The sequence below is a fragment of the Pipistrellus hanaki genome (assembly GCF_964339955.1).
Source record: "Pipistrellus hanaki genome assembly, chromosome: 5".
Classification (NCBI taxonomy): Eukaryota; Metazoa; Chordata; class Mammalia; order Chiroptera; family Vespertilionidae; genus Pipistrellus; species Pipistrellus hanaki.
In genome coordinates this window covers 83931945-83959397 of record NC_140507.1, presented here as the reverse complement: position 1 = coordinate 83959397, position 27453 = coordinate 83931945, and the positions used below count along the sequence as shown (strand labels likewise).

The 27453-nt window shown below is 56.1% G+C and overlaps 1 protein-coding gene across 1 annotated transcript in view; it reads left to right on the top strand.

Annotated features, from left to right (window-relative positions):
- The window catches only part of GFRA2 (GDNF family receptor alpha 2), a 78566-nt gene that overhangs the window by 27541 nt on the left and 23572 nt on the right, over positions 1 to 27453 (top strand). The window contains exon 4 of the mRNA XM_084883801.1: positions 4408 to 4762. Within this exon, the coding sequence (XP_084739927.1) occupies positions 4408 to 4762 (355 nt within the window). The remainder of the gene's footprint in view (positions 1 to 4407; positions 4763 to 27453) is intronic.

Genomic DNA, 27453 nt, shown 5'->3' with positions numbered 1-27453 from the left:
CTAGGCCTGGGAAGAGTTTAGCTCCGAGTCCCGGCAACTCCCTGTGTGGTCTCACCTCTCTGTGCAGGGACAGGGTGGGGTATGGAGGAGTGTGTGTGTGTGTGTGTGTGTGTGTGTGTGTGTGTGTGGTGGGGGGCTGGCAGGGCCTCCATCCTGCTTTTTGGACATTCTAGTTTAGGGGCTGGGCGAGGCTGGTGTCTGGAGTCCAGCCCCTTTGGCTTGCTCCCCCGTGGCACCTCTCAGAGAGGAAAACAAGCCTTCTGAACCCGAGGGGCACCTCCATGCGGATGGAGGCAGTGGTGGGCTGGGAGGCTGTCGGTTGCCCTGGCACGTGCCTCCTCACAAGGACGGCGGAGCCAAGGCCAGCCCCCGGACTCTCCACGTGAGCGGTGGGCCCGTCCTCAGGCCCACTCACCCCCTGGACCTACTCTGGGAGGATCAGAAGCCACATCTTCCTGGTAACTAGGCAATTACGGTTACTATTGCCACATTTTTTTGTTTCTTGTATTCTATTTTTTTTTTCTAGGAAATTTACCAAGTTTTGGCCCAGGGGGTTACATCTGCCAGCCCGTAGCAAAAGCTGACACTATTCAAGCTCCAAATGGAAGCCACGAGGCTATAATTACCCCGGCATTAGCTCAGCAGCACGCTGAGAGGAGCGGAACGGAGCACCTGGGGGACCTGCAAGTGGCAGAGGCCCTAAATTAGCGGTTGTGCTGTTTGTGGTTGTCGCCCTGCCCCTCTCTGGGGCCTCCTCCTGCCCTCGCCCTCCTCCGCCTTGGCCCAGGCTGCTTCCCTCTTCCCTCTGCCGGCGTCCGACAGGTGCCCTGAACAGGAAAGAACCACCTGGCAGGTCAGGGGGACCCTTCCTGAGAGGCCAGGCCTCCAGAATGGCCTTTGTGTAGACAGGTGCCCTTGGTCCTTGCCTGGCAGGGAAGGGGGAGGGAAGCAAAATGGTTTGGCAGCAGCTCAGGGAACTGCTGGCGGAGCCCCTTGCCCCACTGTGACTGGAAAGCCATTGCTCAGCCTCCAGAGTCCTCTCCGCTGGGTCCCTCCTTCAGTCTCCGCCTCCAGGCACTGAGTGCTGTCAGCTCTCTCTGCCTGGGTCCCTTTCCTCTCTCTTTTCTTCCTCTTACTTATCCTGAAGGTTTCAGCAGGGATGCCGCTGCTTCTCTGACCCCGGTCTGGGCAGGACGCTTTTCTCTCTGACGTCCTCATGTACGGCCTGTTCCTCTGTCTCCATCAGTGTCTCTGGAGAAATGCCAGCACATAGTAGGCCCTCAATAAGGACTTGTTCATCGAATGAGTAGGAAAACATACCTCGATTCCCTTCCTGCCTTCATTCTCCTTTTGTTTTTGCAAGAAGAGAGGGAGTTTGCTCTGTCTGCTTTTGTAGGGCTGCTGGTGGTGAGGCAGGGGGTGGGGGCGACGGCTCATCTTCAATGATTGACCCTGACTTTCTCTTCTGGGCCGGGCTCCACATGGATACTTGATCACACGTGGTCATGTATGGGCCACTGTTCCCCGCCCTCTGCCCACTGGTCTTCCTTAACAGCGTTAACCAACACTCTTCGAACACTCATTATGAACTAGATACTCTTCTAAGTACATTGAGTTTTTCACTCACCAAATGCTTATTTAGCACCCATCATGCACTGGGAGACAAGGATACGGCACAGAGAGCACAACTGACAAAGCCCCTGCCTTCATGGAGCTTATATTTGATACAAACAAACAAATGAGTAAGTCCGCCCACATTAAGGCGGGTGGTGAAGAGAGCTGTGGGGGGGGAACAGATCGGCGTTGATAAAGGGAGTGACTTGTTATTACCATCAGGAACCACTCACAGATAAAGTGACATTTGAGCTGAGACCTTCTGGAAGTGAGAAATGGTCATGGGGTGGGGGAGAGCTTTCCAGGTAGAGGAAGAAGCGCGTGCAAAGGCCCTGAGGTCAAGGAAAACCAAGGAGACCAGTGGGCTGGAATGGGTGGAGGAACTGAGCAGGGGAAAGAGTAGGAGATAAGATCATAGAGCACTGCTGGCTAATAGAAATAAAGGGTGGGGCAAAAGTAGGTTTACAGTTGTGAGCACACAAAATACAGAGCTTATTCTTATACTAGAGGCTATGGGACCCCACCCATTCATGAATTCATGCATTGGGCCTCTAGTATAAGAATAAGCTTATACTAGCCTCTCAGGCAATCAGTGCTCATTGGGCCATCTTGCCCAGTCCCGATCAGGGCTGGCCAGGTGGGGGAAGGAACCTCGGGAGGTTGGCTGGCTGTGGAAGGTTAGCTGTGGAAGTGCACTGAGCACCCACCTGGCTGGCCAGCGGGAGAGACCACGGGAGGTTGGCTGGCCATGGGAGGTTGGCTGTGGGAGTGCACTGACCACCAAGAGGTTGCTCCTGCATTGAGCATCTGCCTCCTGGTGGTCACTGCCCATCAGAGGGACCTGTTGACCAGTTGTTAGGTCCTTTGGTTGCTTAGGCCGGAGGGTCCCTGACCATGGACACGGGTGGGAGTGAGGCAAACACCAGCCTGCAGCAGGTTTATGACAGAATGGGAAGGGAGAAGGAGATCGCTGGTGTAGACGACTTGTTTGAGGGTTTTCTTTAAAGGGGAGCAGAAAATATAGGATGGCAGCTTAGCCGTGTTTCCTTAAAGATGGATGCCATAGCTGATGGGATGTTCTAGCAGACGGTGCAAAATTACCGTGCAGGAGATAGACAAGAGACCTCATTCACGCCTACAGAACACTGTGCGGCAGGCATGTCTATAGACAGGGACACTGAGCAAAGGGGGGTGCAGGCCACAGCTGATGAGCAGCAGGGCCAGGAGCGGACAGAGGCGCAGCTCTGACTCCTAGGCCTTCACCCCTGCGCCCGCCTCTTCGTTTCCGGCTGGACTGGTGAGCTCTCCAGAATGGTTGCCCCTCTTACACTTCTGACCCAGCACAGCACCGGGAAGGAGCGGGCGCGCAGAGGTGGGACGTGCTATCTCTACTGAGAGAGGGATGGGAACCCTAGGACCCCTGCTGGCAGTTCTCAGGATCCTGGGCGGGCCATGGGTGGGGGGCCGTGCTGTCCAGTGCCTCACTCACATCCTTCCCACCGCCTTGCAGGGCCTCGAACGAGGGGTGGTGCTCAGTAATTATGAGGAAGCGTTTGTTGGGTGAAGAATGAATGAAAAGATGTATCCCAACCTAAAACTTAAGCCGCTGCTTCTCTCTGCATTCCATGGTGGGATCTGGGCTCCTCTGGTTTGCTGCCGGCATGCTGGGTGACCTTGGCAAGCCCTCTCTCCACGCAGGGCCTCCGTTTCCTTACCTGTGAATGGAGAAGTAGGGTTAGATGGTCGCCCATCTGCGCTCACCAGAGCATCTGAGGGGCATGTGCGGGCCAGATCCCTGCCTCCCGCACCGTCTGTCGTCCGGACAGACAGGCACTCTGCAGTTGGGAGCAGCTGGCAGCGGAGGGCCACATGGTTCCTGTGCTGTGTTCCCCGTGGAACAGCTGAGACTTGTGGGGTGGGACCTGGAAACTCCTGGGAATCCTGCTTTGTGCCCACGGGCAGCGGCACGAAACTCAAAGCATCATGACACTGATGCTCATGTGCTCAGCCCCGCAGAGTCGGGGGCTCACATTCAGCCTGCACCTCGCACCGCAGGCTCCCCTCAGAGCTTTCTTGTTAGTGGGTCTCAGCACTAACCATCTGGGGTGGCACCCCCACCTCCATCTGCCCTGCCCTGCCCAGCCCCTCCCCACTGTGGGGCACTGGAATTATGAGGCCAGCTCCAGAGGGCATGGTGGTGGGTGAGGGGTGGCCGTGGGGCTGTTTGGGCCTTGGCTGCTGTGAGAATGTGCTCCCTAAATGCCAGCAGGGTCCCTGCCAGAAGCCTGCTCACATGTGCTGCCACTGGCCTCAGGGCCCGGCCTGTCTGGGCTTAGCTACCGCCCAGCCGTGTGGTCCTGAGCCAGCCACTCCCCCATTTCCCACACGTGGGAACAGAGCGGCGCATGAACACCGGGTGCTCGCCTTTTCTGCTTGTGAGGAGTCTTAAATATGATATGAAGTAACAGGCCTCATCATAGTACGTGTGTGCTCACCACATGTGTGTGCTCACCGTATGTGTGTACTCACCGTACACACCATACGTGTGTACTCACCATACGTGTGTACTCACCATACGTGTGTACTCTGTGCCTGGCGCTGCCTGAGCACTGCATGGACTGCCCATCCTTGTTTAACCCTCACCACAACCGAAGGGAGGCCATTTCAAGACGAGGAAGCTGAGGCAGAGTGTAAAGGATGCTGAGAGGCATCCTCAGAGAGCAGGCGGAGGGTGGGGAGAGGGGGATGCCCCAGGCCTGTGCAGGCCTCTGACCTCTCTCCTCTCCTGTCCAGGGACCGGGGCGGACCCGGCCGTCAGCGTCAAGAGCAACCACTGCCTGGATGCCGCCAAGGCCTGCAACCTGAATGAGAACTGCAAGAAGCTGCGCTCCTCCTACATCTCCATCTGCAACCGCGAGATCTCGCCCACCGAGCGCTGCAACCGCCGCAAGTGCCACAAGGCCCTGCGCCAATTCTTCGACCGCGTGCCCAGCGAGTACACCTACCGCATGCTCTTCTGCTCCTGCCAGGACCAGGCGTGTGCCGAGCGCCGCCGGCAGACCATCCTGCCCAGCTGCTCCTACGAGGACAAGGAGAAGCCCAACTGCCTGGACCTGCGCAGCGTGTGCCGGACCGACCACCTGTGCCGGTAAGAATGCCGGCCGCCCTGCAGGGCGTCAGGGGCCGGAGCCCCCCTTCCCGGCATTCCCTGGGTCTGCTGGGTTATGATCTTGGGCCCAGTGTGCAGGATCTGCCACCCTCCCTCTCTCCCTCCCTTTTCCTTCCACTCCCGCCCCCCCCCCCCAATATCATCCCTTCCCCTCCCCCCCGCTCCCCTCCCTTCCATCTCTCCCTCCCTCCTTCCCTCAGCACAGGTCTTTTGTTTGCCTCCTCTGTGCCCAGCCTCATGTTAAGCCCCATGAGGAAACCAAGGAGCTGTTAGTTCCAGTGTTTCCCAAAGTGTGGTACGCGTACCCCCAGGGCTACGGGAAGAGTTTGGTGGGGGTACGCGTTGCACCGGAGTTTGGTGGGGATATGCACTGCACCGTGCTTAGCTGCGCCTAATTCTACGTTCTCATGAGTACGAGGGGTACTCAGCGATACGAAAATTATAGAAGGGATACACATATGTCAAAAGTTTGGGAAACACTGGTTTAAATCATAGACCTCTGGCCCCAGAAACGCCCCAACATCCCCACGAGGTCGTGTGGCCGTCAGGGAGGGGCTCTCGGGGGCACATAGCCAGGTTCTTCCCCGTCAAGAGCCGAGCCCATGTGGGGTCCCAGAGTTCCGGGTCTGAATCCAGGCTTTTCAACTTCCTGTCTGCCGCCGGAGCGAGGTTTTTACACGTCCCGCGTCTCCATCCCGTTACCTGTAAAACGGGAATAAAAGTACCCGTGTCCCAGGGCTACTGTGATTACATAATGGGTGTCCAAAGCTGAGCACAGAGCCTGGCCACTCGCATGTTTAAAAAGCGCAGCCTAATTATGAGGAGGCTGTTGCTGCTGCTACGGTGGGTTGGAGGTTGCCTCTTTATGCTTCTCTTGCTTTTCTTCTTTGTTGCTAAGCCTGTATCGGGCCCCTCTCGCATCCCGTGCAGGCTCTAAGGCCTGGGCGTGCACAGGTGAGCACGATGCTCTCTTATCGGAGCATCCGGTCCAGAAAGGCAGCCAGACAGGAGAGCGGTGGTCCCAGTCGCTGGGACAAGGGCTAAGGGCGCCCCGAGGAGGGAGCACAGGGGAGGGAGGGGCATCCCCCTCAGCCTGGGGGTCCAGAGAGGGGCAGGGCTTGAGCTGAACCTTGGAAAATGGGAGGGAGAAGGCCAGGGAGTAAGTCGGCTAGAAAAGCATATACAAAGGCTGAGGGCAGGAGGGACCTGGGCAGGTGGTGGGCACGTATGGAGTGTGAGGAGGCCAGAGGCGGGCAGGCCGAGCAAGGCTGCTGGAGAAGCAGGGCTCACAACGGTGCAGAAAGCGAGCGCCTGCCATCTACCAGACACCGTCCGTCCTGATCTCTCTTAATCCCTGCAACAAGGGTGTACCTGAGGTGGCTCTGTTACCGTCTCTGTGCGCCCAACGAGGGCCCAGAGAGAGAAAGCGACCTGCCCGAGGTCACACAGCACAGGGATGTCAGGGCCGGGATCTGGTCGAGCTGCTTGCGCCGGCCTGGGCTAAGGTAGCGGCTGTGGCGATGGAGGGGGCGTATCTTGTCAGAGCTGATTGGCGAGTAGACTTGATGGGACTGGGTGACTGGCCCAAGTTCCCTGCAGGCAAAGCCATTTCTGTTTGGTGACCCCTTGGAGCCTGGCGTGTGGTGAGCAGGCCACAGACGTCACTGGGATGGGTATACGGCTGGTGCCCGCAGTGTTTCCTGGGTGAATAACTAACGGGCAATGGGGCCATTCGGCACATGTGGTGTTGGTTGTGCAGTGTTGGAGGTGCCTGGACCCATGGGCTTGGCGCTCAGTGCGGGGGCCGGAGGGGAGAGGGGGGTTGGGACGTGCTGGGTGCCTCACTGGTGATGAAAGCCCCGGCAGTGAGTGAGATGGGGTGGGAAGGCTGGTAGAGTCCACGAGGGAGTGTAGGCAGGAGGTGCCTGCGGCGTACGCATCCTCAGTGCTTAGATGGTAAGAGAAGCACCAAGTCATAACGGAGGGACGCAGGAAGAGGAACCTGTGATGGAGGCTCGGGGGTCCAGGACAGCCAGAGGACGGTGGGCCAGGATCCAGAAGAGGAAGGGCTCCTGAGGGAGGGAGGGCATGGCGTGGTGCCTCACGGAGTGTATGTGGGAGGGAGAGGGCGGGAGAGCGTATATGTGTATGAGTGTGAGAGTATGTGAGGGTGTGCGTGTATGAAAGTTTGCAGGCGTGTGAGTGTATATGCATGTGTGAGTGAGAGGGTGTGAGAGTCTGTATGTGTGTGAATGTGTGTGAGTGTGTGCGTGTGTATATGAGCGTGTGCATGTGTGTGTGTGGAGGGTGGAAGCCCATTACAGTGGGAGGCCTGGCAGGGAGGCAGAAGCCAGGCAGTGGGTGCAGACCGCCTTGTGAGAAGGGCTAGGCAGGCAGGGGGGGTAGGGGGGTATGGGAGGCGTGGTGGGGGCAGGGCCTGCAGAGGACAGGGAACCTTTCTTTGTCTGAGGGGAGCGCTGGGCTGTGTGCACACGGCAGGGATGGTCTCCTTGTTCTGGAGCAGCTGCTGCTGGAGTTGAGCGGAGAGCTGCTCCCCATTGCTGGCTGCAGGCCTTGGGAAAGCCCTGCTTTTTAAAACATATTCACCTTGTCACACACAAAAAGTACACACAACAAATTGGGGCGATTTAAAATCAAACTGTGCATAAACGAGAGAGCGCTTAGAGGGAGAAGCCCAGAGCCTGGAGAGGCGGGGAGCAGTGCCGGGGGAGCGCTGGCTTCCTGGTGGCCAGGAAAGAGCAGAGAATGCACGGATTGCTCGATCCCTCACTTGGTGGAAGGAGCACTAATTCCTGCTCGGAGACGCGTCCCCTCCTTGTTCCGATGCTGACGCGGTGCTGTCGGGCCTCCTCACACACAGCGTACGGGAACGACAGGATGGGTGAGGAACTGAGGCCCAGCCCAGCGGTCCAGGTGGTGCCTCTGGGCCCAGGGACCCACCGGGTGGGCCAGGTGCTCCCGGGCACCAGGGGGCTGCGGCCAGGCTCACCCCGATGTCACCGTGGAGTCCTGAGCGGAGGGACAACAGGAACACCAGCACCCCCTTTATTCCCGGTGCTTCAGGGAGGGACAGTATGTGTGTCTCTGAGGTGTCGGTGGCCCTGAGGGGGTGAGTGGGCTGGGAGCAGGCCGGCTTTGGTGGCCTGTGGAACATCTGTGTCGGTTGGAAGAGCCAGGGGCGTTCTTTGTTTGTTCTTCTGGAGGTGGGGGAGCCAGAAACCGGAGAATTAGGGGATACACTTCACCGTGTAGAAGGAAAAGGTGTTCAGGTGGGACTCAGTAGTGGGCGGGTTGGTGTGGGAGGGTGGTTTGAAGGAGGGGAGCTGGCTTCCTTCCATGTGCTAGCAGGCCAGCCGGGCTTGCTGCCCCGTGGACCCTGGGTGTCCATGGAGGAGTCGGGGGTGATGGTGGCTGGAGAGGGGCACCGGAAAAATGCCCGGGAAGGAGGGCGCCTTCTTCCCTCTGGCTTTGGCTTCCACCTGGTGTCTCCCCCCAGGGTGGGCACCACAGGGAGACCTTTGCTGTGAACTGGGGACCCCCAAGCCTTCATGTCCTGGATGCTTTAAGGACACAGCTGGTCGGTCGGGGCGGCAGGACTCTGGGCTGACTCTGGGAATGAGGCCCCATGCTCCAGGGCTGCAGCGCCCAGTCCTACTTGGCCCCCCACCCCTCTGCTCGGGAAGTGGCCTGGCTTCTTTCTGAGGGAATTCCGGCCTGGGGTTCCTGGGGTCAGTGGCTGGAGCCCACCGCAGCTGCACTGTCCGAGAGCAAGTGTGTGATGTCAGTGGTATAGACGCCCTTGCTGACATAGGAGGTTCCCTCACCGCGGAGCATTCGGGTTTGAAGGGGTCTTTGGTTGCACAGGGAGGTCTCCTTGCTCAGGCCCTGGCGTTGCTGGAAGCACCTCTAACCCCCCCTTGGACCAGCATAGACGGGTGAGAGTGGAAGCTTCCTGCTCTAGCCAGGGTCCCGGCTGGTCCTGGAGGGGCAGCCTGGGCCTCTCACTCACCCTTGTCTGGTTTCCACCCACGAGCCTTCGGTTTGTGGGCTTCCGTCCAGTAGAGGCTTGTCCTTTAACAAGTCCTGATAGGGAGTCTGGAGAGCCCAAGGGTCTCTGGGATGAACCCATGGGACTTGGCTGAATTCTCTTGCCCAGCCCCGCAGTGGGCTAGGGCCTCCTTTTTTTGTTTCTACCCTCAGCTGACACACTCACCACAAGGATGGGCATAGAGGTCCAGATTGTGTGTGTGAGAGTGTATATATATGTGTGTGTGCATGTGCGTGAATGTGTGCACACATACGTATATGCCTGTGAGTGTGTACGTGTGCATATATCTGTGTGTATATATGCACGTGTGAGTGTGCGTGTATGAGTGTGCATGTGTGTATATGTGTATACATGTGTGAGCATATATGTGTGTATGTGTGTATAAATATGTGTTTATATGTGTACATGTGTGTATTCGTAGGAATGTGTATATACGTGTGTGAGTGCACACGTGCATATGTGTGTAAATATGTGAGTATATGTGTATGCGCGAGTGTATGCATGTGAGCATATGAGTGTGTATATGTGTGCGTGTATATATGCATGTGTGAGTGTGCATGTGTATATATGTGTGTGTGTGAGTGCATGTGTGTGTTTGGCTGGGGGCTGTGGGAAAGAGGGTTCTGTTTCTCCCCGGTCTGTGTGGAAGAGGCCTCTGAAATGCCCTGCTCCTCTGAGTCTGCCAAGAGGCTATAAATAGCAGGCTCTGGCCCTGCGCCATGTCCTGGCTGCAGTGTAACCTTGGGGTGCTGAGAGTGTATAAATAGACCCAGCCTGGGCTGCCCTGCTGCCTGCACCCCTTCGAGCAGCAGACACAGTCCTTGTCCGAGAGGACTGCTGAGAAGGCAGAGGGCTTGGGGTCCCCTCCCTCAGGGCAATCCGCAGGGAGTGGGGGAGAACCCCTTCAGCAAGCCCCCTCTTGCTGAGCTTGGGGCGTGCCTGGTGTCTGTTGGCAGTGTTTGATCCTGGCTCCTTGGGGCTGTCCCTCAGCTGCTTCTGGACTCTGTGGAACCTGTTGGCTGATGTGTTCAGCAGGTTATCTCTGAATAGCAGCAAACGGTTATTTGCATAGTGGCAGGTGAGCTGTGGGGGTCCCGTCCTCCTTTGGAAAGAGAGGGTGTTGCCTGCTGGGATCCAGCCAGTCTTTCCTGGGCCAGTGGGTCACCTGTTGCAGGAGGAATGAAGGTCTTGGGGCCATGCGTTTGTTCATTTATCGACAGTTTATTGATCACCGCTCTGGGCCATGTCTTCTGTTGGGATTGGAGAGTGAATGAAGGAGGCGAGGTCCTGGCCCACGGGGCACTCACAGTCCAGCGCCAGGACGCGGTGGTGCTTGCCTCTGCAGTGGGAACAGAGCCACACAGTAACCTGGATGGGAGTGATTCCACTCAGGTTCTCTTGAAATCCTGGTTCTACTCTGCTCCCTACCAGGTCGTCCCTGGGTCACTCTGGTGGCACGGGAGAGCAGCCCCTTCTTAGGAGCCACAGACAAGTGGACCTTGCCCAAGGGTCCTCGCCTTGAGCAGTGTTCGGAGCCCACATCCCCATGTGCCCTCAGACCAGAGTTGTGTCTAGGAGTGCCACAGGATGAGGAAGCCACCGCGTCCGCAGAAAATCCCAACCATCCAGGCTGCGGTGGAGCGATGCTCTGCGTGCGGGAGGGGCTGTGGCTCCCCAGCCCTGCCCGAGACCCGAGACCGCCATCTCCTCGGGGATCTGTGCTGTCCCTGCTGCTGCCTCCCTCCCCAGGGGCCCTGCACCCCCCACACCCCCACTCCCGAACTCTGGGCCAAGGGTACTCAAGGGCTCCTCTTAGAACTTCCTGTGGCGAGCTGAGATAAGGCTGGAATGTTGACTATTTCTTTACTGAAGGCCCTGGGAAAATAAACACAGAGAAGCTGCCGCCTAGATATTTAGTTTATCAGCTCTGGCTACGGCGTCTTCCCGCTCTGGCCACGACACGGATGCCAGCCTGGCCAGGCAGAGTGCCCTTAACCTGGGCCATTAGGCTGCTCCCTGACACCTGGGCTCCACAGAGCCACACCCCACAGAGACGAGGCGCACCGCCTTGTGGAGTTCTGTGCGAGAACCCACTCCACTGGGTGAGTGCAGGAGGACTGGCCTGTGTGGAGAGATGCCACTCACCAGAATCCACCTCAGGGAGGTTTGCTCAGGCCTGAGGCAGACTGCACCCCCCTGTGGTTGTCCTGGGTGGTGTTCGCTTGCACAGGGGCGGGCACGCGTGCAGCTCCCCTGATCTGGCTCTGCTCACCGGCTCCTTGATTATTTCTGCTTCCACTCATGGCCACGGGCTCTCTGCTTGCTGGTGTCTCAGTTTGCTCGGCTGTGATAACACAATACCGTAGACTGGGGGTCCTCAACAACGAACATTTCCTTTTCACAGCTCTGGAGGCTGGAAGCCCCAGGTCGGGGTGCCGGCACGGTGGGGCCTTGGTGCCTCATCACTTGGCCTTTCCTGGTGGGTGCGTGCAGAGAGAGAGGGTTGGAGCCTCTTCCTCTGTAAGGCCACCAGTTCCATCATGGGGGCAGCACTCACCTGTCAAAGGCTCCACCTCCCAGTGCCATCACATGGAGGATTAGGGTTTCAACGTGTCAAAATGGGGGACACAACCATTTTCTCTATAGAACCTAGACTTACGCTTCCTTCAAAGCCTGTTTTGTCCTGAGCCCTCTCTTAGCCGCACCTCCCACTGATGCGTCCTCAAGCTTGTCTGTGTCCTTTACGTGGCACCAATTGTGTGTGGCTTTCCTTTAATACTTTTCTTCCCAATTAGGTCTCTGATTTTTAATATTCTTTTATGATACTAGAGGCCCCGTGCATGGTGGGGGGAGGGGTCCCTCAGCCTGGCCTATACCCTCTCACAGTCCAGGAGCCCTCGGAATGTCAGATTGACACGGGGGAGTGGGCCAAAGCTGTCATTTGGAGATACTTAGCATTGCCGTGGAGGCAGGAAAGGCTCCATTACTGCTATTGGGCTCGCCAGCTGTGAGCCCAGCTGTTGGCTGAACTGACCACCAGGGGACAGCTCCTGCATTGAGCATCTGCCCCCTGGTGGCCAGTGCATGTCATAGTGATCGGTCATTCCACTGTTGGGCTGAAACCGACTCTCTGACATCCCCCTAGGGGGTCCCAGATTATGAGAGGGCGCAGGCCATGCCGAGAGACCCCACCAGTGCACAGTTGGGACTGGGGAGGGACACAGGAAATTGGCCAGCTGGGGAGGGAATGTGGGAGGACTCAGGGTGTGTCTGACCCATCTTGTTCAGTCTTCAACAGCTGGACCCCAGCAATAAGCTAACCTACTGGTTGGAGCATCTGCCCCGTGGTGGTCAGTGCATGTTATAGGGAGCAGTTGAGTGGCCTTAGCATATCATTAGCACATTGTGCTTGGTTGGTTGAATGGCTGACCAGATGATTGGACACTTAGCATATTAGGCTTTTATGATATAGTATTACTACCATGTCAACTGGTTTAACCAATATTTATTATGTGTCAGTCACTGTGCTAGATACCAGCTCTTTCCTGGAGAACACAGAGATCTAGACCCCCTTGGAGCTGCTAGTCTTATGGAGGAGACAGACAATGATCAGTGGAGAGACAAGTAGATCATGGACATTTTCAAAATGAGCAGGATCTAGAAATAGACGCAAATGGGGGAAGAAGGGGAGGCCTCCTTAGAAAAGGGGGGGTTTCAGGGAAATTTTATCTGAAGAGATGACATTTAAACTGAGATCCGAAGGATGAGGAGCCAGAAATGAGATAGATGGGGAAGAAGGAGCATTTTTCCGAGGGGGAAGAACATGCACAGAAGTTTGCAGGAGGGAGTTTTTGGGGAAAGGACATGAGGCCGTTGTGACTAGAGCAGAGGGGACTTGGGAGAGGGGTGCAGAAGGTCGGGGCCAGGCAGGGCTGGGTTACACAGGGCCTTGCAGGCCACAGCAAGGAGTTTGGATTTACTCTAAGTATAGTTAGAAGGAAGCTTCTGAAGCCAACTAGTGACATTACTAAAATTGTGGTATAAAAAAGATGACTCTGGCTACAGTGCGGAGAATTAAGGGAGGAGGCAAGAATGGCCTCAAAGAGATGGGGGGGAGGTTATTTTTGTATCACTAGATCAGAGATGATGGCGGCTCAGGCCGGGGGGTAGCCATGTGCAGAGAGATAAGTGGGTAAATTTGAGATACTTTGGAGATGGAAATGATATAGCCTGATGTGGAAGCGAGGGAGATGGAGGAACTCAAGGATAACTCACAGCCTCTGGCTTGAGCAACCCAGGGGTGATGCTGCCATTTGCTGAGACGGGGAAGGCTTGGTGGGGAAGGTGAATTAGGAGTCCATGTTAGGCTGTTCCTTTTGAGATCTTTTGGAGACCTTCCTATCTGGAGCTGGATTGGAGTTATGCATTCTGGGGGTCATTGGCATGTTCATGGTGTTGAAGCCTCTGGGAATGGTAGGGTCTCCTAGGGAGAGGCTGGCGTGAGAGGGTGCCCTGAGAATGTGCTGCCCCTCCCCCCCAATCCCTGCACCAAGTGTCTGTAAGTGTTTGGTGGTGTCATTATGGTGCCTTGGGGATCAAAAAGAGATTTTTGCAAAGAGGGAATGGAAGCTGTGTTGCTCCTGAGAGATCCAGAAAGAGGAGGGTAACCATTGGATCCGGGTGTAGGGTGAGCCTTGGTGGCCTCCTCCACAGCAGTCTCGATGAAGTCGTGATTACAGAGACCTGCTCAGACCTGCTCAGAAATGTCTGTGAGTGGGTCAGAGCTTTCTAGAAAGATCCTCTGGGAAGGTGGTCTGGAGCCGGGGCTGTGGAGGGGGATCTGGAGCCGGGGCTGGGGATGGGGGTTTGGATCTGGGGCTGTGGAGCAGGATCTGGAGCCAGGACTGTGGAGGGGGATCTGTAGCAGGGACTGTGGAGGGGGGTCTGGAGCAGGGACTGTGGAGGGGAGTCTGAAGCCGGGGCTGGGGAGAGGGATCTAGAGCCGGGACTGTGGACTGTGGAGAGGGATCTGGAGCTGGGGCTGGGGAGAGGGATCTGGAGCCAGGACGTATTTTAAGCGAGAGTCTGACTCGATCCAGTGGGTGTTTTAGAAAGATCCCTTTGGCTACTGTGTGCACAGAGGAGAGCTAGGGTGGAATTGGGGAGTCCTGCTGGGGACCCAGTGTGATTGGGCCCAGGCAGGGCTGAGTGGGGAGAGTCCTGATCCCAGGCACCTCGCAGAGGTCTGATCCTGGGGACTCACTGGGTGTGTGTATGAAGGAGGGGAGGAGTCCCAGTGATGCCAGGTCTCTGGCCTGGCAGCTGTGGGGCTGGTGAAGTCTTATGTGAGAGAAGGGCGCAGGGGGAGGAGGTCTGACATAGAGGGAAGAAGTTGGGGTTTCAAACCTGTTGTTTGAACAGCTCTGGAAACGTGCGAGCGGAAATGTCAGCGAAGTATTTGTATATGCGGGGTTTCAGGGGAGAGGCCAAGGCTCGAGACAGAGATTATAGGATTAGGTGAAGTAATGCAGGAAAAGCAGCGAGCATCGGGCCGGCACACAGCACATGGTAAACATCGCTTCCTTCAAAGCACTTATCAGCTCATTTGGGGAGACAAGGTCTCACCAGTGTGGAAACATTATATACGAAGAGGAGGTGCTCCGTAATGAAGTATTGTAAGGATTAAAGCACTTGCTGTGGGCATTCAGGGGAGGGAGTGATATCAGGCTGCAAGAGTCACGGAGGGAGCCAGAGAGCCAGGGGCGGAAGGAGGGTAGGGCACTTTAGGGCAGAGCCTTCCAGGAAAAAGGACAGGATGGGGAGCAGGACTGGCATGGCCTGTCCCAGTAGGGAGGGATGTCCTGCTTACAGCAGAAGGTACCAGGGAGGGAGAGAGAAGGAAGAGGGTGCAGGGAGGAAAAGAGGGGCTGGAATTTTCAGATGTCCTGGGGAGACACTGAGCAGATAGGGTCTCCCCCTGCTCCCGGCCTCCCAGCAGGCTCCGGGTATTCCCAACTTGTTTAATAAGAGGGAGAAGTAGAGTCAGGTGGAAAGGAGTTATACTAAACCCTCACAGTGCTCCCACCCTAATGCTGCCTCTGCCAGTCACTGACTCTGATCCTCCTGAGACTGGAATGAGTTGCGTGGTTAGGGAGTGAGTCCCCAGCCTCAGAACCGGCGGTAGAGGCTGGAGTCCTTGGCAGCCTCCGGGGAGTGCCAGGCGAGTGACCTTCTCAGGCCCCTGTGAGCAGGTGTATTGTGGGTCTCCTGTCACAGGGCTGTGTGAAGGGGATGGATTAACGATCTAGGAGGTGTCCTCCTTCCCCCTCCTTTCCCCTCCTCTTCCCTCCCCGACATCCACTCTCCAATGCCTTCTTTTTCTCTTTTCCCTCTTTTCCTAGTTGTCAAAATGAAATTCATGTAATCGGTTATAAAAACTGTATGTCACTGTAAAACAAAACTAACTCAGGCCAGGCCAGACGGTGGACTCAGAACATAGAAATCACCCGCAGTCCTAACTCCTGAAATAAGGCAGGTTCATGTTTTTTGGAGAATACGTGCATGCTTCCAGACTTTCTCAATATGTATGCACAGATTTTAACATGCTTGTTGTAAGTGATTTTTCTCTCTAAGTATATTGTTGGCATTTTAGTCGTTGTTAGCATCTCCATATGTACAGGTTTATTGTGTGTGTTTTTTATCCTATTCCTTGGATATGTGCTTTATTAAAAAATTGGGGGAGAGAGAGAAAGAGAGAGAGAGAGAGAGAGCGAGAGAGAGAGAGAGAGAGAGAGAGACAGACACATTGATGTGGAAGAGAAACATTGATCAGTTGCCTCCAGTGCACGCCCTGACCAGGGATCGAGCTTGCAACCGGGCATGTGCCCTGACTGGGAATCAAACTGGGACCTTTTGGTGCACGGGATGAAGCTCAACCAACTGAGCCACACTGGCCAGGGCCGGTTTACTGGTTTTTAACAGTGTCCCTGTAGGTAACACGCACAGCTTGTCTTCATACATGTTCATTCACTCTTACCATGTGCGAAACTCCTGTCTAGACCGGAGCCTGGCCACTGGTGGGGATAACACCTCCCCATGTGTCAAACACAAGGCCCGCGGGCCAAATCCAGCCCGCCAGGCCTTGCAATGTGGCCCGTACCGCGCTGTCATCACTGCACTCCGCTGTCAGTTTATGACATTGTCAGTTTATGACTGTTCAGTAAACCATTCGGCCCGCGATTTAGGCTGGATTTTAGATTTTGGCCCCTTCTCTGATTGAGTTTGACACCCCTATCGGCCCTCGAGGGAAGGGGACACTCAGGCAACAAGACCCTCAGGGAGCTTTTGGCTCCGGCCTCTGGGCTTCCGTGAGGTGAAGAGGGGGCTGGGCCGAGCTGGGTCACGTCTTCCACGTGGGTGGAGTGTTTTTGGGTAGTTTCCGCTTGGGGGCGTGGACTGCTCTTTGCTGGTCATTAGAGGTTGTGGTGTGTTTCCTCTGGTGGCTTAGAGCAATGGGGCCAGCGAATTTTAGAATGGGATATAGGAGGTCTCCTTAGCAGCCACCCAAAGTCAAGGAAGATGATGCCCAGGTGGAACATGTCAGGAATTGGTGTGTGTTGGCATCATTCAAATCTAAGCTGGCCAGTGACACCGAGAGAGTGGTCCACGGCACATTGGAGAGAGTTGGGAGTGGCACACACTCTCTCTGTGTGGTTTTTCTTAGTTGTTTTGTTTCTCTGGGGGAGTTTTAAGTAAGCCAAGCAAGGATCACTGCCTGCTGCTTGCTGATCCTCCTCTAGTTCCGGCAGGGACCAGTAGAAATCCCTACAAAATCAACTCATAGCTCCCAAGTGGTAACCAAGAGCTCGGAAAGCTTGGGGGCTGCGGCCTAGGGTTAATGAGCTGCTCGCGGAGGGGGTGAGAGCTGTGCTTGGAGGACAGGTGGGCTCTTATCACTGAACGTAGGTTGGGCAAGAGAAAGCCGGACAGGTCCGGGGGCCTCCGAGAATCCAGCAGGGCGCCTGCGTGAGGCCTGAAGCTGGGGAAGGGGCAGCCTTTGGGGTCCATGCCCCTTTGCCTGCACCCCCCATCTTCCCTGCACTGCCTGCAGGGGAGCCCCTGGTGTGACGGGGCCTCGGATTCTGTGTCTCTGGTGGCTCAGCCTTGGGATGGGAGAGAGATGTGCTGTCTAGGGCGGTGGCTGTGGGCGGAGAAAGACATTCTTGTGCCTTAAACATGTGTCAGGGAGAGCCCCAAGGATTTCACGTTGAAATGGAGCTGGAGGAGATCTCAAAGCTCTTCCCAACAGCATTTTATTTTATAGATGAAGACACGGAGGCCAGAGACCTAAGCTGTCTGCCCAGAGTCACACAGCTAGAGCGTGGCAGGCCCCGGGCAGAAGGCCAGGCCGTGGCACACCTGGCCACGTCCTGTTTGGAGAGGCAGCCTGGCATGGCAGAGGTCGAACTGGTCAGGGAGTTGAAACTGGGGTCCCAGCCCTGGCCAGTGTGGCTCGGTTGGCTGGGTGTCATCCCATGCACCAGGTGGTTGCCAGTTTGATTCCCGGTCAAAGGCACCTTCCCTGGTTGCAGGCTCAATCCCTGTAAGAGGTGTGCAGAAGGCAGCATATCGATGTTTCTCTCTCTCTTCCTCTCTCTTAAAAAAAAAAAAAAAAATCAACCAACTATTAAAAAAAAAACTGGGACCCCAGACTTGGGACATGGAATATCTCTGAGCCTCAGCTCTTTTTAAATTAAAAAAAAAAAGAAAAAAAAAGGCAGAATTAGATGTGTCAAGGGGCTGTTGTAGAAAATGAGAGATCTGCAAATGCTGCAGAGACTTTGTGGCCCTGCACCCCTCCTTCCTGTGTTTAAAAGGAGGATGTCCCCAGGAGAGTGCTGGCCTGGGGACCTGGGGAGAAGGGTGGGGCAGTGGTGGGGACAGGCAGAAGGTCCGGGAGGGTCTGGCATTTGAGTACCTGCAGAGCCCGGGCAGTGGCTTTTGGCTTCTGGACTAAGGTCTAAGGTCTAAGCCCAGGTGGGTCACAGGCTAGACCAGACCTCTGCTTTCTTCTCTTTCCTTCCGTTTCCTTCTCTGGAACCTGCCAGGCAGGCCCAAGCCCCCACAGTCCTGCCGGGAGCCAGCGGGTCCATGGACGGGGCGGGGTGGGGGACGGGGGATGTTCACAGGGACCTCAGGCCAGAGCCCCCTCTCTCACCCCCTTTCTCCAGAAGGGCTCACGCCTGCATGGCTGTGGTCCCCTCTCCCGACCCCCCCTCCCCTTTGGAGCAGCCTCCCGAAGGTCAGTGGCAGAAAGGAGGGGGGAGAGACAGAAATGATGATGACTTTGATTTTTCCTTCTGCCGGAGCCTGGGGAGGGTGGTTGTTTTGCTTCCTGGACCTCAGTGGAGGATTCTCTGCCAGACAATCATCTTGGCACTTTCACTGCTTTCTGATGCTCTGCTAACTGCACAGGGTCGGCTATTAAATGGTCATCAAACCTCAGCCTCTATCCCATCAATAGTCATAAAGTTGGGGAGATAAAAGCCATCAGTTTTCCATTATAGCTGAAAGCAATACTGTAGATAGCTATTTTCTGAATGCTGCAGATAGATGTATTTTAACTAGATCAGGGTTTCCAGTGGCCCCGGCTCACCTGCCAGGTGGTTAACATGGGGGAGGGCCAGGCTTTCTCTTCCTGCGCCTCCTTTCTCCGAAAAGCATTGCAGGGGCCCACCCTCAAGAAGGGGTGCTGGTGGAGGCTGGTCGGGGGACTGCGGGCTTTGACCCTTTACTCTAGCCAGATGCTGTGGATAAATTCCAGGATTGTAATCTGCTCATTCGAATAAGAAATGACTCTCCTCTCTGACCTGGGGCCGCGGCAGGCCAAGGGGCCCGGGGTAGGTGCCTGGTGATTCTAGGGTGTCAGGGCCTGCTGGCTGCATCCTGAGAAATCTGGGAGATGGATGTGGAACATGGGGGAGGGGGAAAAGGGGTGGCCGCTCCCGATATATGGTCCCCGTGGCTTCTCCCAGGTGAGCAGGCCATTTGGGAATGGATTTTGCAGTCAAACGGCTGGCAGCGAGCAGCCATCAGATACGTCCTCAGAATGAACTTTTCAGAGTGCTCAGACCCAGGACCTCCTGTGCTGCTTGCAAAAGAATCCAGGGTCTGAGCCCCTGTCCTGGCACTCCTTCTGGTGCCTGAGCTCAAGCCTCCTGAGCATGTCACTCGCCTCTGCTTTTGCCCCCAGGCATGGCTTTGTCCCAACCCCCTCAGAGCTGTTTTTTTTTTTTTTTTTTTTTTTTTTTAAATATGTTTTATTGATTTTTAAAGAGAGGAAGGGAGAGGGATAGGGAGCTAGAAACGTCGATGAGAGAGAAACATCGGTCAGCTGCCTCCTGCACACCTCCTACTGGGGATGTGCCTGCAACCAAGGTACATGCCCTTGACCGGAATTGAACCTGGGACCTTTTAGTCTGCAGGCCAACGCTCTATCCATTGAGCCTATTCTTAGAGTGACTGCACTCTGGGTCAGATCACATTTCCTGTTTGTTTTTTTTAAACCAGTTAGGGATCGCTCTTCCTCCCTGGCCAGCAGGAAATGTTACCTCAGGGCATTGAGCTTCCCTAGCGTGGGGCCTGCAGGGTCCAGGCGGTCAGCAGGGAAACCTGCTGGATGGTCCGGGTTAGCTGAGCCAGCCTGCTCCTCCCACAGCCCCACACTGGGCGGGGTGGGGAGGGTGGGATAGGTGAGGGGGGGGCTTCAGCATCTTCCCAGCACTCCTGTGCTCCCACAGGTGTAAATCCACTGACCCCAGATTTGCCCAGAGGGACCATCAGGCCATGAGGCTCCCTGTTTGGCAGCTCCCGTGGGTCCAGGTTTCCTCTGGCCTGGGGAGGTGGCTTTCTGTCTTCCCGGTGGTCTTCTCGGCCCTCTCCTTCTCCAGCCCTGGGCATCTGCAGCTCCTGGCCGACCTTCATGAAGCTCTGAAAATAAATATGGCCTCCTGTTGGTGGCAGGGACACCGAGGCGCCTGGCCCCCCAATCCTGCTGGCCTTCTAGAAAGGACACGGGTGGGAAGGGGAGAGGGAGGACAAAGACCTCTCGCCATTTCAGTCCTTTCTCGTTTGGGGCCTCGAGGAAGGCGAGGTGCAGCTGCCTTCTCCACCAGGTCACCCCGTACACAGCACGCCCGGGCGACCTCTGGGCCACGGCCACGCTGCGCTTGTCACTCACCCTCCTCGAGCCCCGCCCTGCGCAGTGCTGCGGGCAGGAAATACCCGTGCAGTTCTTCAGTGCTCCCTGTCTCCTTCAGTGGAGGTTGTGGGAGGTAACTAAACCTCTCCTCGTGGCACAGTGCCATCCTCGACTGCCAGGTAGGTTGCACAGGTGGCGTTGGCGATGCCTTCCGGTGAACTGTTTGCCCCAAACTAACTAGCCCCAGTGGCTGTGGGTTTGGAGTCCATGTGTTTTGCTCTTTTAGTATTTCTGGCTCTTTTACTGTGTTTGCTGTTGAAAGGTGAGACAGAGGGCCAAAAACCAGGACCACAGGCTTTATTAAAGGAGAAGGACCTGCCAGGCTGTCTCTCAATGGGAGAACAGCAACATGTGCAGAGGTGAACACACCTTCTGAGGAGAGGAATGGGAAGGGATGGGGCTTAGGGTACTCGGCATGCACTGGTTGGTGGCTTAATGTATGGTTCATATGAGGTACATAGTCACTGAAGTACTTGGGGACAAGGGCTTATGGTATTTGGCAGGTGCTGATTGGTGGTTCAATGTACAGTCCATATAAGGTGCATGGTTAAAGGTGCCTGGTTAGGTACTCAGGAATGTCCAGTCCGCAGGTGCAGGTTACATCATACTCTGCCCACTAATTGGGGGAAGGGAGAATCTATCAGCTGTCACTTATTTTTAAAATAAATACGGTTTTATTGAAAAAAATTTTTAGAGAGAAAAAGGGAGAGAGAGAGAGAGAGAGAGGAACATCGATGTGAGGGAGAAACATTGATCTGTTGTCTCTTGCACGTGCCTTGACCTGGGATCAAACCCACAACCTGAGTATGTGCTCTGACCAGGAATTGAACTGGTGACCTTTTGGTGCATGAGGTGATGCTGACCCACTGAGCCACCCCAGCCAGGGCTGCTGTCACCTCTTGCGGGAGGTCCTGTCTCCTGGGAGTGCCCTTGTCTCCCTTTCTCTTTTGCTGGTTTCCATGGAAGGGAGAAGGCACCTGTGTGAGAACGAGACATGCAATAGGACAGTGGTCGGCAAACTGCGGCTTGTGGGCCACATGCGGCTCTTTGGCCCCTTGAGTTTTTAGCAAAAGCCAGCTTAGGAGGACCCTAATTAAGTTAATAATGTACCTACCTATATATTTAGTTTAAATTAAAAAAATTTGGCTCTTAAAAGAGATCTCAATCGTTGTACTGTTGATATTTGGCTCTGTTGACTAATGAGTTTGCTGACCACTGGGCTAGGAGCCACCGGACTCAGGGGAGCAGGTTCAGGACTTTCTCAGGAGCAGACCATGTTGTGTGCGAGCTTTGCGCTCTGGGCAGGCGCTTCCTCGCCGGTGGCAGCGCCGTTCTGCCGGGGCCCTTTGGATGACAGATTCGTGTCCTAAAATGACGTTGGAAAGGGGACAGAGCACATGAAGGCCTTTGGAGGAGTGCTGGCTGTGAGATGGGTAAGGATAGGCGAGCTTTGTTTTCTCTGCAACAAATATGACCTCATGCTCTTGTTCCCCTGTGCCTTCGGGTCACAGCACGATTTTACCCTCTTGTTTTTGTTTGTTTTGTTACTGATCTCGGGCCCAGGAATTCAGATGAGGGTGGTTGTGGTCTCAGGGGTGGGTGGTCTCATCCTGGAGCTGCTACTTCATCACCGTGGGACCCTGAGTACTGGGTGGGTGATGGGGCAGTGATGCCAGTCCTTGGCTGGGTTGCCGTGAGGACCAGGTAGAAGTAACGCACAGTGAGGGCTCCTCTTCAAATATAGCAGAGTGAGCTGGGACAGCGTCAGCAACTCAGAGGAAGAGGGGAGCCCTGGGCCAGAATTCCTGGGTCCTACCCCCAAATCGGTCCTCGTCTCCCTGGAAAACCTCAGGAGGACGCTGGGGTTTGCCCCTTATCTGAAAACAAAGGGGCCGAATGAAGTGATCCTTATCCCAGCTCTGTGTTCCAAGAGCCGTGACTTGCCTTACTTATTTCTGGGATTTGGGGCAGGCGAGCGGTGAGGATATGGTCTGAGGAGAATGGGGGGGCTCAGGGCATTAATGAAGCTCCTGCCACCCAGCCGGGTCGCAGAGCGGAGGTCTCTGTGCTTTGTCTTATGATTCAGTAAGTTTGCCTGAGAAGATGTGGGTGTGTGTTGGTGGTGTTGCACGCATGGGTGCCGCTGAGTGGGGTGTGAGGGGCAGAGAGAGACCGAGGAGCCCTGGCATTCAGATGGTGCCGAGTGGCTGAGCGGTTAGGAGGGGCTTCACATGGTGTGGGTATGCCAGTCTCCCCTCCCCCTCTCCACTCAAGCACACTGACAGGAGCTGGGCCGGCTTCGGTGACCCACTCCCTCTGGGCAGCAGCTTGGCCACATTAAGGATGCTTCTCTTTGTGGTTAATCCTCTCCCGAGAATATTTTTTTCCATTGATTTTTTAAAATATATTTTATTGATTTTACACAGAGAGGAATTGTGAGGGACAGAGAGTTAGAAACGTTGATGAGAGAGAAACATCGACCAGCTGCCTCTTGCACACTCCCCACTGGGGATGTGCCCACAACCAAGGTACATGCTCTTGACCAGAATCGAACCCGGGACCTTTCGGTCCGCAGGCCGACGCTCTATCCACTGAGCCAAACCAGTCCTGGCCTCCATTGATTTTTTAGAGAGAGTGAAGATGGGGGGAGGAAGAGAGAGAGAAACATTGATGTGAGAGACACATCGATTGGTGCCTCCTGCATGCTGGGATCGGGGATTGAACCTGCAACCCAGGCATATGCCCTTGACTGGAAATTGAACCCATGACTCTTGGTGCCTGGGCCAACACTAACCACTGAGCCACGCCAGCCAGGGCATCACTGAGAACTCTTGAGACACCTTTACAGTGCCCCTCTGCCCCCCGCCCCTCCAGAGAGGACAGGATGTGCCTGGCTTATGGCCCCTTGGATTCTCTGTTGGAGGGTTGGTATATGACAGTTCATCTAGCACATCCTGCACACTGTACCTCTGTCTCTTGGTCTCTGAGGTCTGACCGCAGGTCCGTGGGCCCCTGGACTCTTCTGTGTGGTATCTGGCTTCCTGGGCCCAGAAACACGGGCCGGGCAGGGCAGGGCGAGGCGTGGCCCCCTAGTTTCTGTGGTTGGGAGAGCAGAAGTGAGAGTCACTCCGTGGTGACTGCACCCAGGTCACCGAGCCCTTTGGGGGGGCAGTGAGGGTAGGGGAATCTCAGTGTGTGTGCTTCGGGGGATGAGTGTGCACTCACCCGGGACTGCAGGAGCGAGGACACGTGTGTAGCCGTGCAAGAGGGAGTCTCTGTGAGGGGGTCTGCGTGTTGTCGTGGTTTTGTCAGCATGCCCGCCTCAGCATTTTTGAACTGCACGAGCTACTTCTATAAAGAAAGTTCCTTCTTCTTTAATAATAATGACCCCAGGTCCTGTGCAATTATAAAAGGGGAAGCCTGAAAATGGAAGGCAGGGCAGGTGGGCATCCTGGGCCTCATCTTTTGGGACCTCCCTGTGGGGATATGACTCCCCCGACCCTCATGTGGACCTGGAGGGTGACACAGCCCTGTCCCTGTGAGACTCAGGCTCCAGCAGGAATGCCTCTCCCCAGCAGCACCGCCAGGATCACACCCAGGACTTCGTTGGCGCTCAGTAAAGGCTCAGGGGAGATACAGAGAGAGAAGTATTCCCGGCTCGTGAGCTCTCTGGGGCTAGCCGGCCTCCGTCCTGTGCTGGTCTTGGTTTGCCCCTCGAGGTGAATGCCACTGGGATCTACTGGGCGAGGACTGGGTGCTGTCTGTCTGTCCAGACCCCACAGAGCAAGGCTGCCAGGGTGCTGGCCCCTCCCCCTCCCCCTGTCGCTGACACTGGGAATTCGACCCCATCAGGAAGAGGCTTGCCCCCAAGGATCTAGTCTTCCCGGGGAGGTGACCTTGATTGCAGTCTCCTGAGCTAGGCACCATCACTGTTAGCGGTTTTCACGCCTGACCTCACATGCTCTTCACAGCCCTTTGGGCAGGTACTGTTTTTACTTCTCTGTGTTCAGGTCAGAGACGGTCAGGGACTTGCCCAAGACCACACGGCGTCTGAGGGGGAGCAGAAGCCTGAGCGGGGCTGGCTCCACAGGCTGCCTTCCTGCTGTTCCTCTGCGTTCTCTCTCCCAGATGGCTCCGTCAGCTGCGGGGCTTACTACACTCTGACCCGGGTCCCTCCTAAAACCGATCGAAACAGAGCCCCTGGGTTTGGGGCTCAGGAACCCAGTTTTCCCGGGCTCCAGGGGGTGATCCCAGGGAGGGCTGAAAACAGGCGTGCGGCACACCCCGCCTGGTGCCGGTGCATTGAATCAGCGTGGACAAGGCCCTGCAACATGCAGCCTGACATTAGTCTGCTTCTTAGATCCACCTGCGAGGGGCCTGCATCCCCTTCTCTGCGTTCTCTCAGATCTTTCCGGTGGAGACGGAGTGTGCCAGCGCTGGAGCCTGGCCCGGATTTATCTGCCGGTTACTTGTGTGGAACATCCAGACACTTGTGTGTTACTATCCAGCTGGCATTGGTGCTGTTAAAATGACCCCTGCTTGTTTATCCTCTGGAAACAACCACCGTATTTGCTGTGAGCCCAGACAGCCTTGGAAATTGGGCGTGTGCGCTGAGAGACGGCCGTGGCATGTTACGGAGCGGACCGGTGGGCCTGACCCCACATATGAGTGAAAACCGGCTGTGGGTAGGCAGGGAGTGGCCGCCGCGCTCCTGTGGGTGTGGTGAAGGCAGCATCCTACGAGACCTCTTCCCCCTGCAGGGGACCTAGGAGTGGTCCGGAACTCTAAGGAAGTTGAGGCAAAGGCTCCCAGCTGTCCTGGCCTGACCAGTCCCAGGGACGGGGAGAGCACAGTAGGACTTGCTCCCCTAGCGCTGTCACTATGGCATGTGGGAGGGGTCCTTAGCCTCTCCCCCAGGGCAGCCCGGAGGACTTTCCCAGAGGAGGCCCAGGCAGAGGAGGCCTGGGTGGGCAGCAGAGACGGAGAACCTGGAGAGTGAAGGCCTGTCTTTGGCAGAGTGGCCACCCCTGGTGGACACACACAGGGTCTCAGCCTGCATCTGAGCCCAGCTGGGGTGGGGGTGGGGTGAGGTCAAGTGCCTGTTGCGGGGGGAAGGCTATAAATGAATGTGAGGTAGAACAGTGTTCCTCCAAAAATTCACGTCCACCTGGAACCTCAGAACGTGGCCTTGTTTGAATAGGGTCTCTGCAGATACAGTTTGTTGAGACGGGGTCATACTGCAGCAGGATGGGTCCTGAATCCAGCGACCAGTGTCCTTATAACAAGAGGAGAGCAAACACAGAGACACGGGGAAGAGGCTGTGTGAAGACAGAGGCAGGACTGGAGTGATGCAGCTGCAAGCCCAGGAATGCCAAAGACCGCCGAGGCCCAGGCGCTGGGGAGAGCACGGCCCAGCGGACACCCGCATCTCAGACTCCCAGCCTTCAGGACGTGAGAGAATTAATTTCTGGCGTTTTTTTTGTTGTGGCGGCCTTAGGGACGGAGGAGGGTCCCCTGGCTGGGGACTTGCTGGCCGGAGGAGGGTGGTCTTGCTGCTGTCACTGTTGTCCCGAGGCTGGTGGGGTCTCCAAAGTTGGTGACAGGTAATAACCTGCGAGAGATGGGTAGGAGGGGGCTCAAGGGAGCAGGTGCTTCCCAGGAAAGTCTGGGAGATGCTGGGGGCTTTCTGAGATGCAGGAGAGAGGCGGGGGGGACAGTGGGTGGCCGGCTTTTGGCAGGGAAAGGCTGGCCTGGGCTCTGTTCTGGGTGAAGGCGTCCTGTGTGGTTTCCTAGGCTGAGAGAAGAGCTGCAGAAAGAATGCGGTTTTGAGGGCAGAGACGAAGACCTGAGAGGGCCAGCTTTCCTCATGGGATGGTGGAGCCGGGGTGTCCCTCTCACGGGGAAAGGCGCAGGCAGCGTGGCTCTGCCTTCGTGGCCACCACCCACCTGGAGGCCTGTCTTGGGTTCTGCTGCCACCATTAATCCCAGAGGGCGATGTCCATCTCCATGGGAACAGTGGTCTAGATCCATCCACACCTCTGAGGGCTGGTGGCCTTGGACCTGCACCACAGACAGGCCTGGCTCAAGTCCCAGCCCAGCGTGTCCCAGCCAGGCTATAGTCCAATCTCCTCTCCAAGCCTCGGTTTCCTTCTCTACTGAGCGCGGGGTCTTTGTGGTACCCATCTCGGGGTGTTTGTGAGGATTCCATGTGTTCATGCTTTTTGAGGTGCTTGGCACTCACACAGTAAACGCTCTACATCGTTAGCTCTGATTATTTAGCATCGGTTTGGCAGGTCTCAGTAAACGCAAAGGCAGGGCTGAAAGGCAATCATTATAGAAACAGGAACAGCATACAGTACAGGTTTCCATGGTCCCGAGTGTCTGGGCTGACTCAGCACCCAGCAGAGCACCTGCCCTGGGCGGCGCCCTGGGCTCCTGTGGAAGGGCCTCCTGCCGGTCCCTGCCCTGGAGTCTCCTCCGCCTTCCCAGTCCCCAGGCTGGCAGCGGGAGCTCGTTTCCTTGTAATGGAAGCATGACTGTGGCGCTGGAGTGGAACGGCCCAGCTCTGAGGCTTCAGTTTGGGGAGAAGCTCAGAAGTCTCCTGAGTTCTCAACCTCTCTAAGCTGGCTGGCTCTGCTATGAAGATGGAGGCTTGGGTGGCATTCTGTTCTCTCTGGTGCTGGTGGCTGTCCCCTCAGCTCCCTTTCAGGTCAAAAAGGCTGGGTTTAGGGAAGGTCTGCTGGACGAGGGTGAGTGGGGAGTCCTGGCCTGGAAGGTGTTCGGAGGGTGTGCACGGGCCATGGCTGTGGCCTTTGCAGCCCTGTGCAGACGTTGCACATGCCTCACCCCATGTGGTGCCATTCCATGTGCTACCTGTTTGAGCCAAGGGTGGGCTGGGGGCCAAGGAGACTACTGCATTGTATGCCAACTGCTGAGTGCTCCCTTGGATATAATTATGTTTTATTTCCTTGATGTCCAGTTCTGTGCACACAGACTTCCATTGTCTTGGGGTCCTGGACACCTTCATTAAAATGTCAGCCTTCGCCCCTTGCAGACCCTTTGCCCACAGGCCAGCAGCTGCCAGCTCTCAACTTGCCACCCCGTTTGCGTCCTGGTTTAGGAGGGCTCTGTCCTAAGGCCTTCCAACAGCACGCTGACCTCTCCACGATTTGCAGACCCACTGCTCAGAGGAGTGCATCTGCTGGGTATTCAAAGGCTGACTGGTCTACCTGCCTCATTGCCACAGGTTCTCACACATCAAAGCACAGTCAGTATACCCCATTCCAACATTGCCACCAGCAAAATCCACATTCAGGGTGTCAGTAAGAACACCCAGTGCAC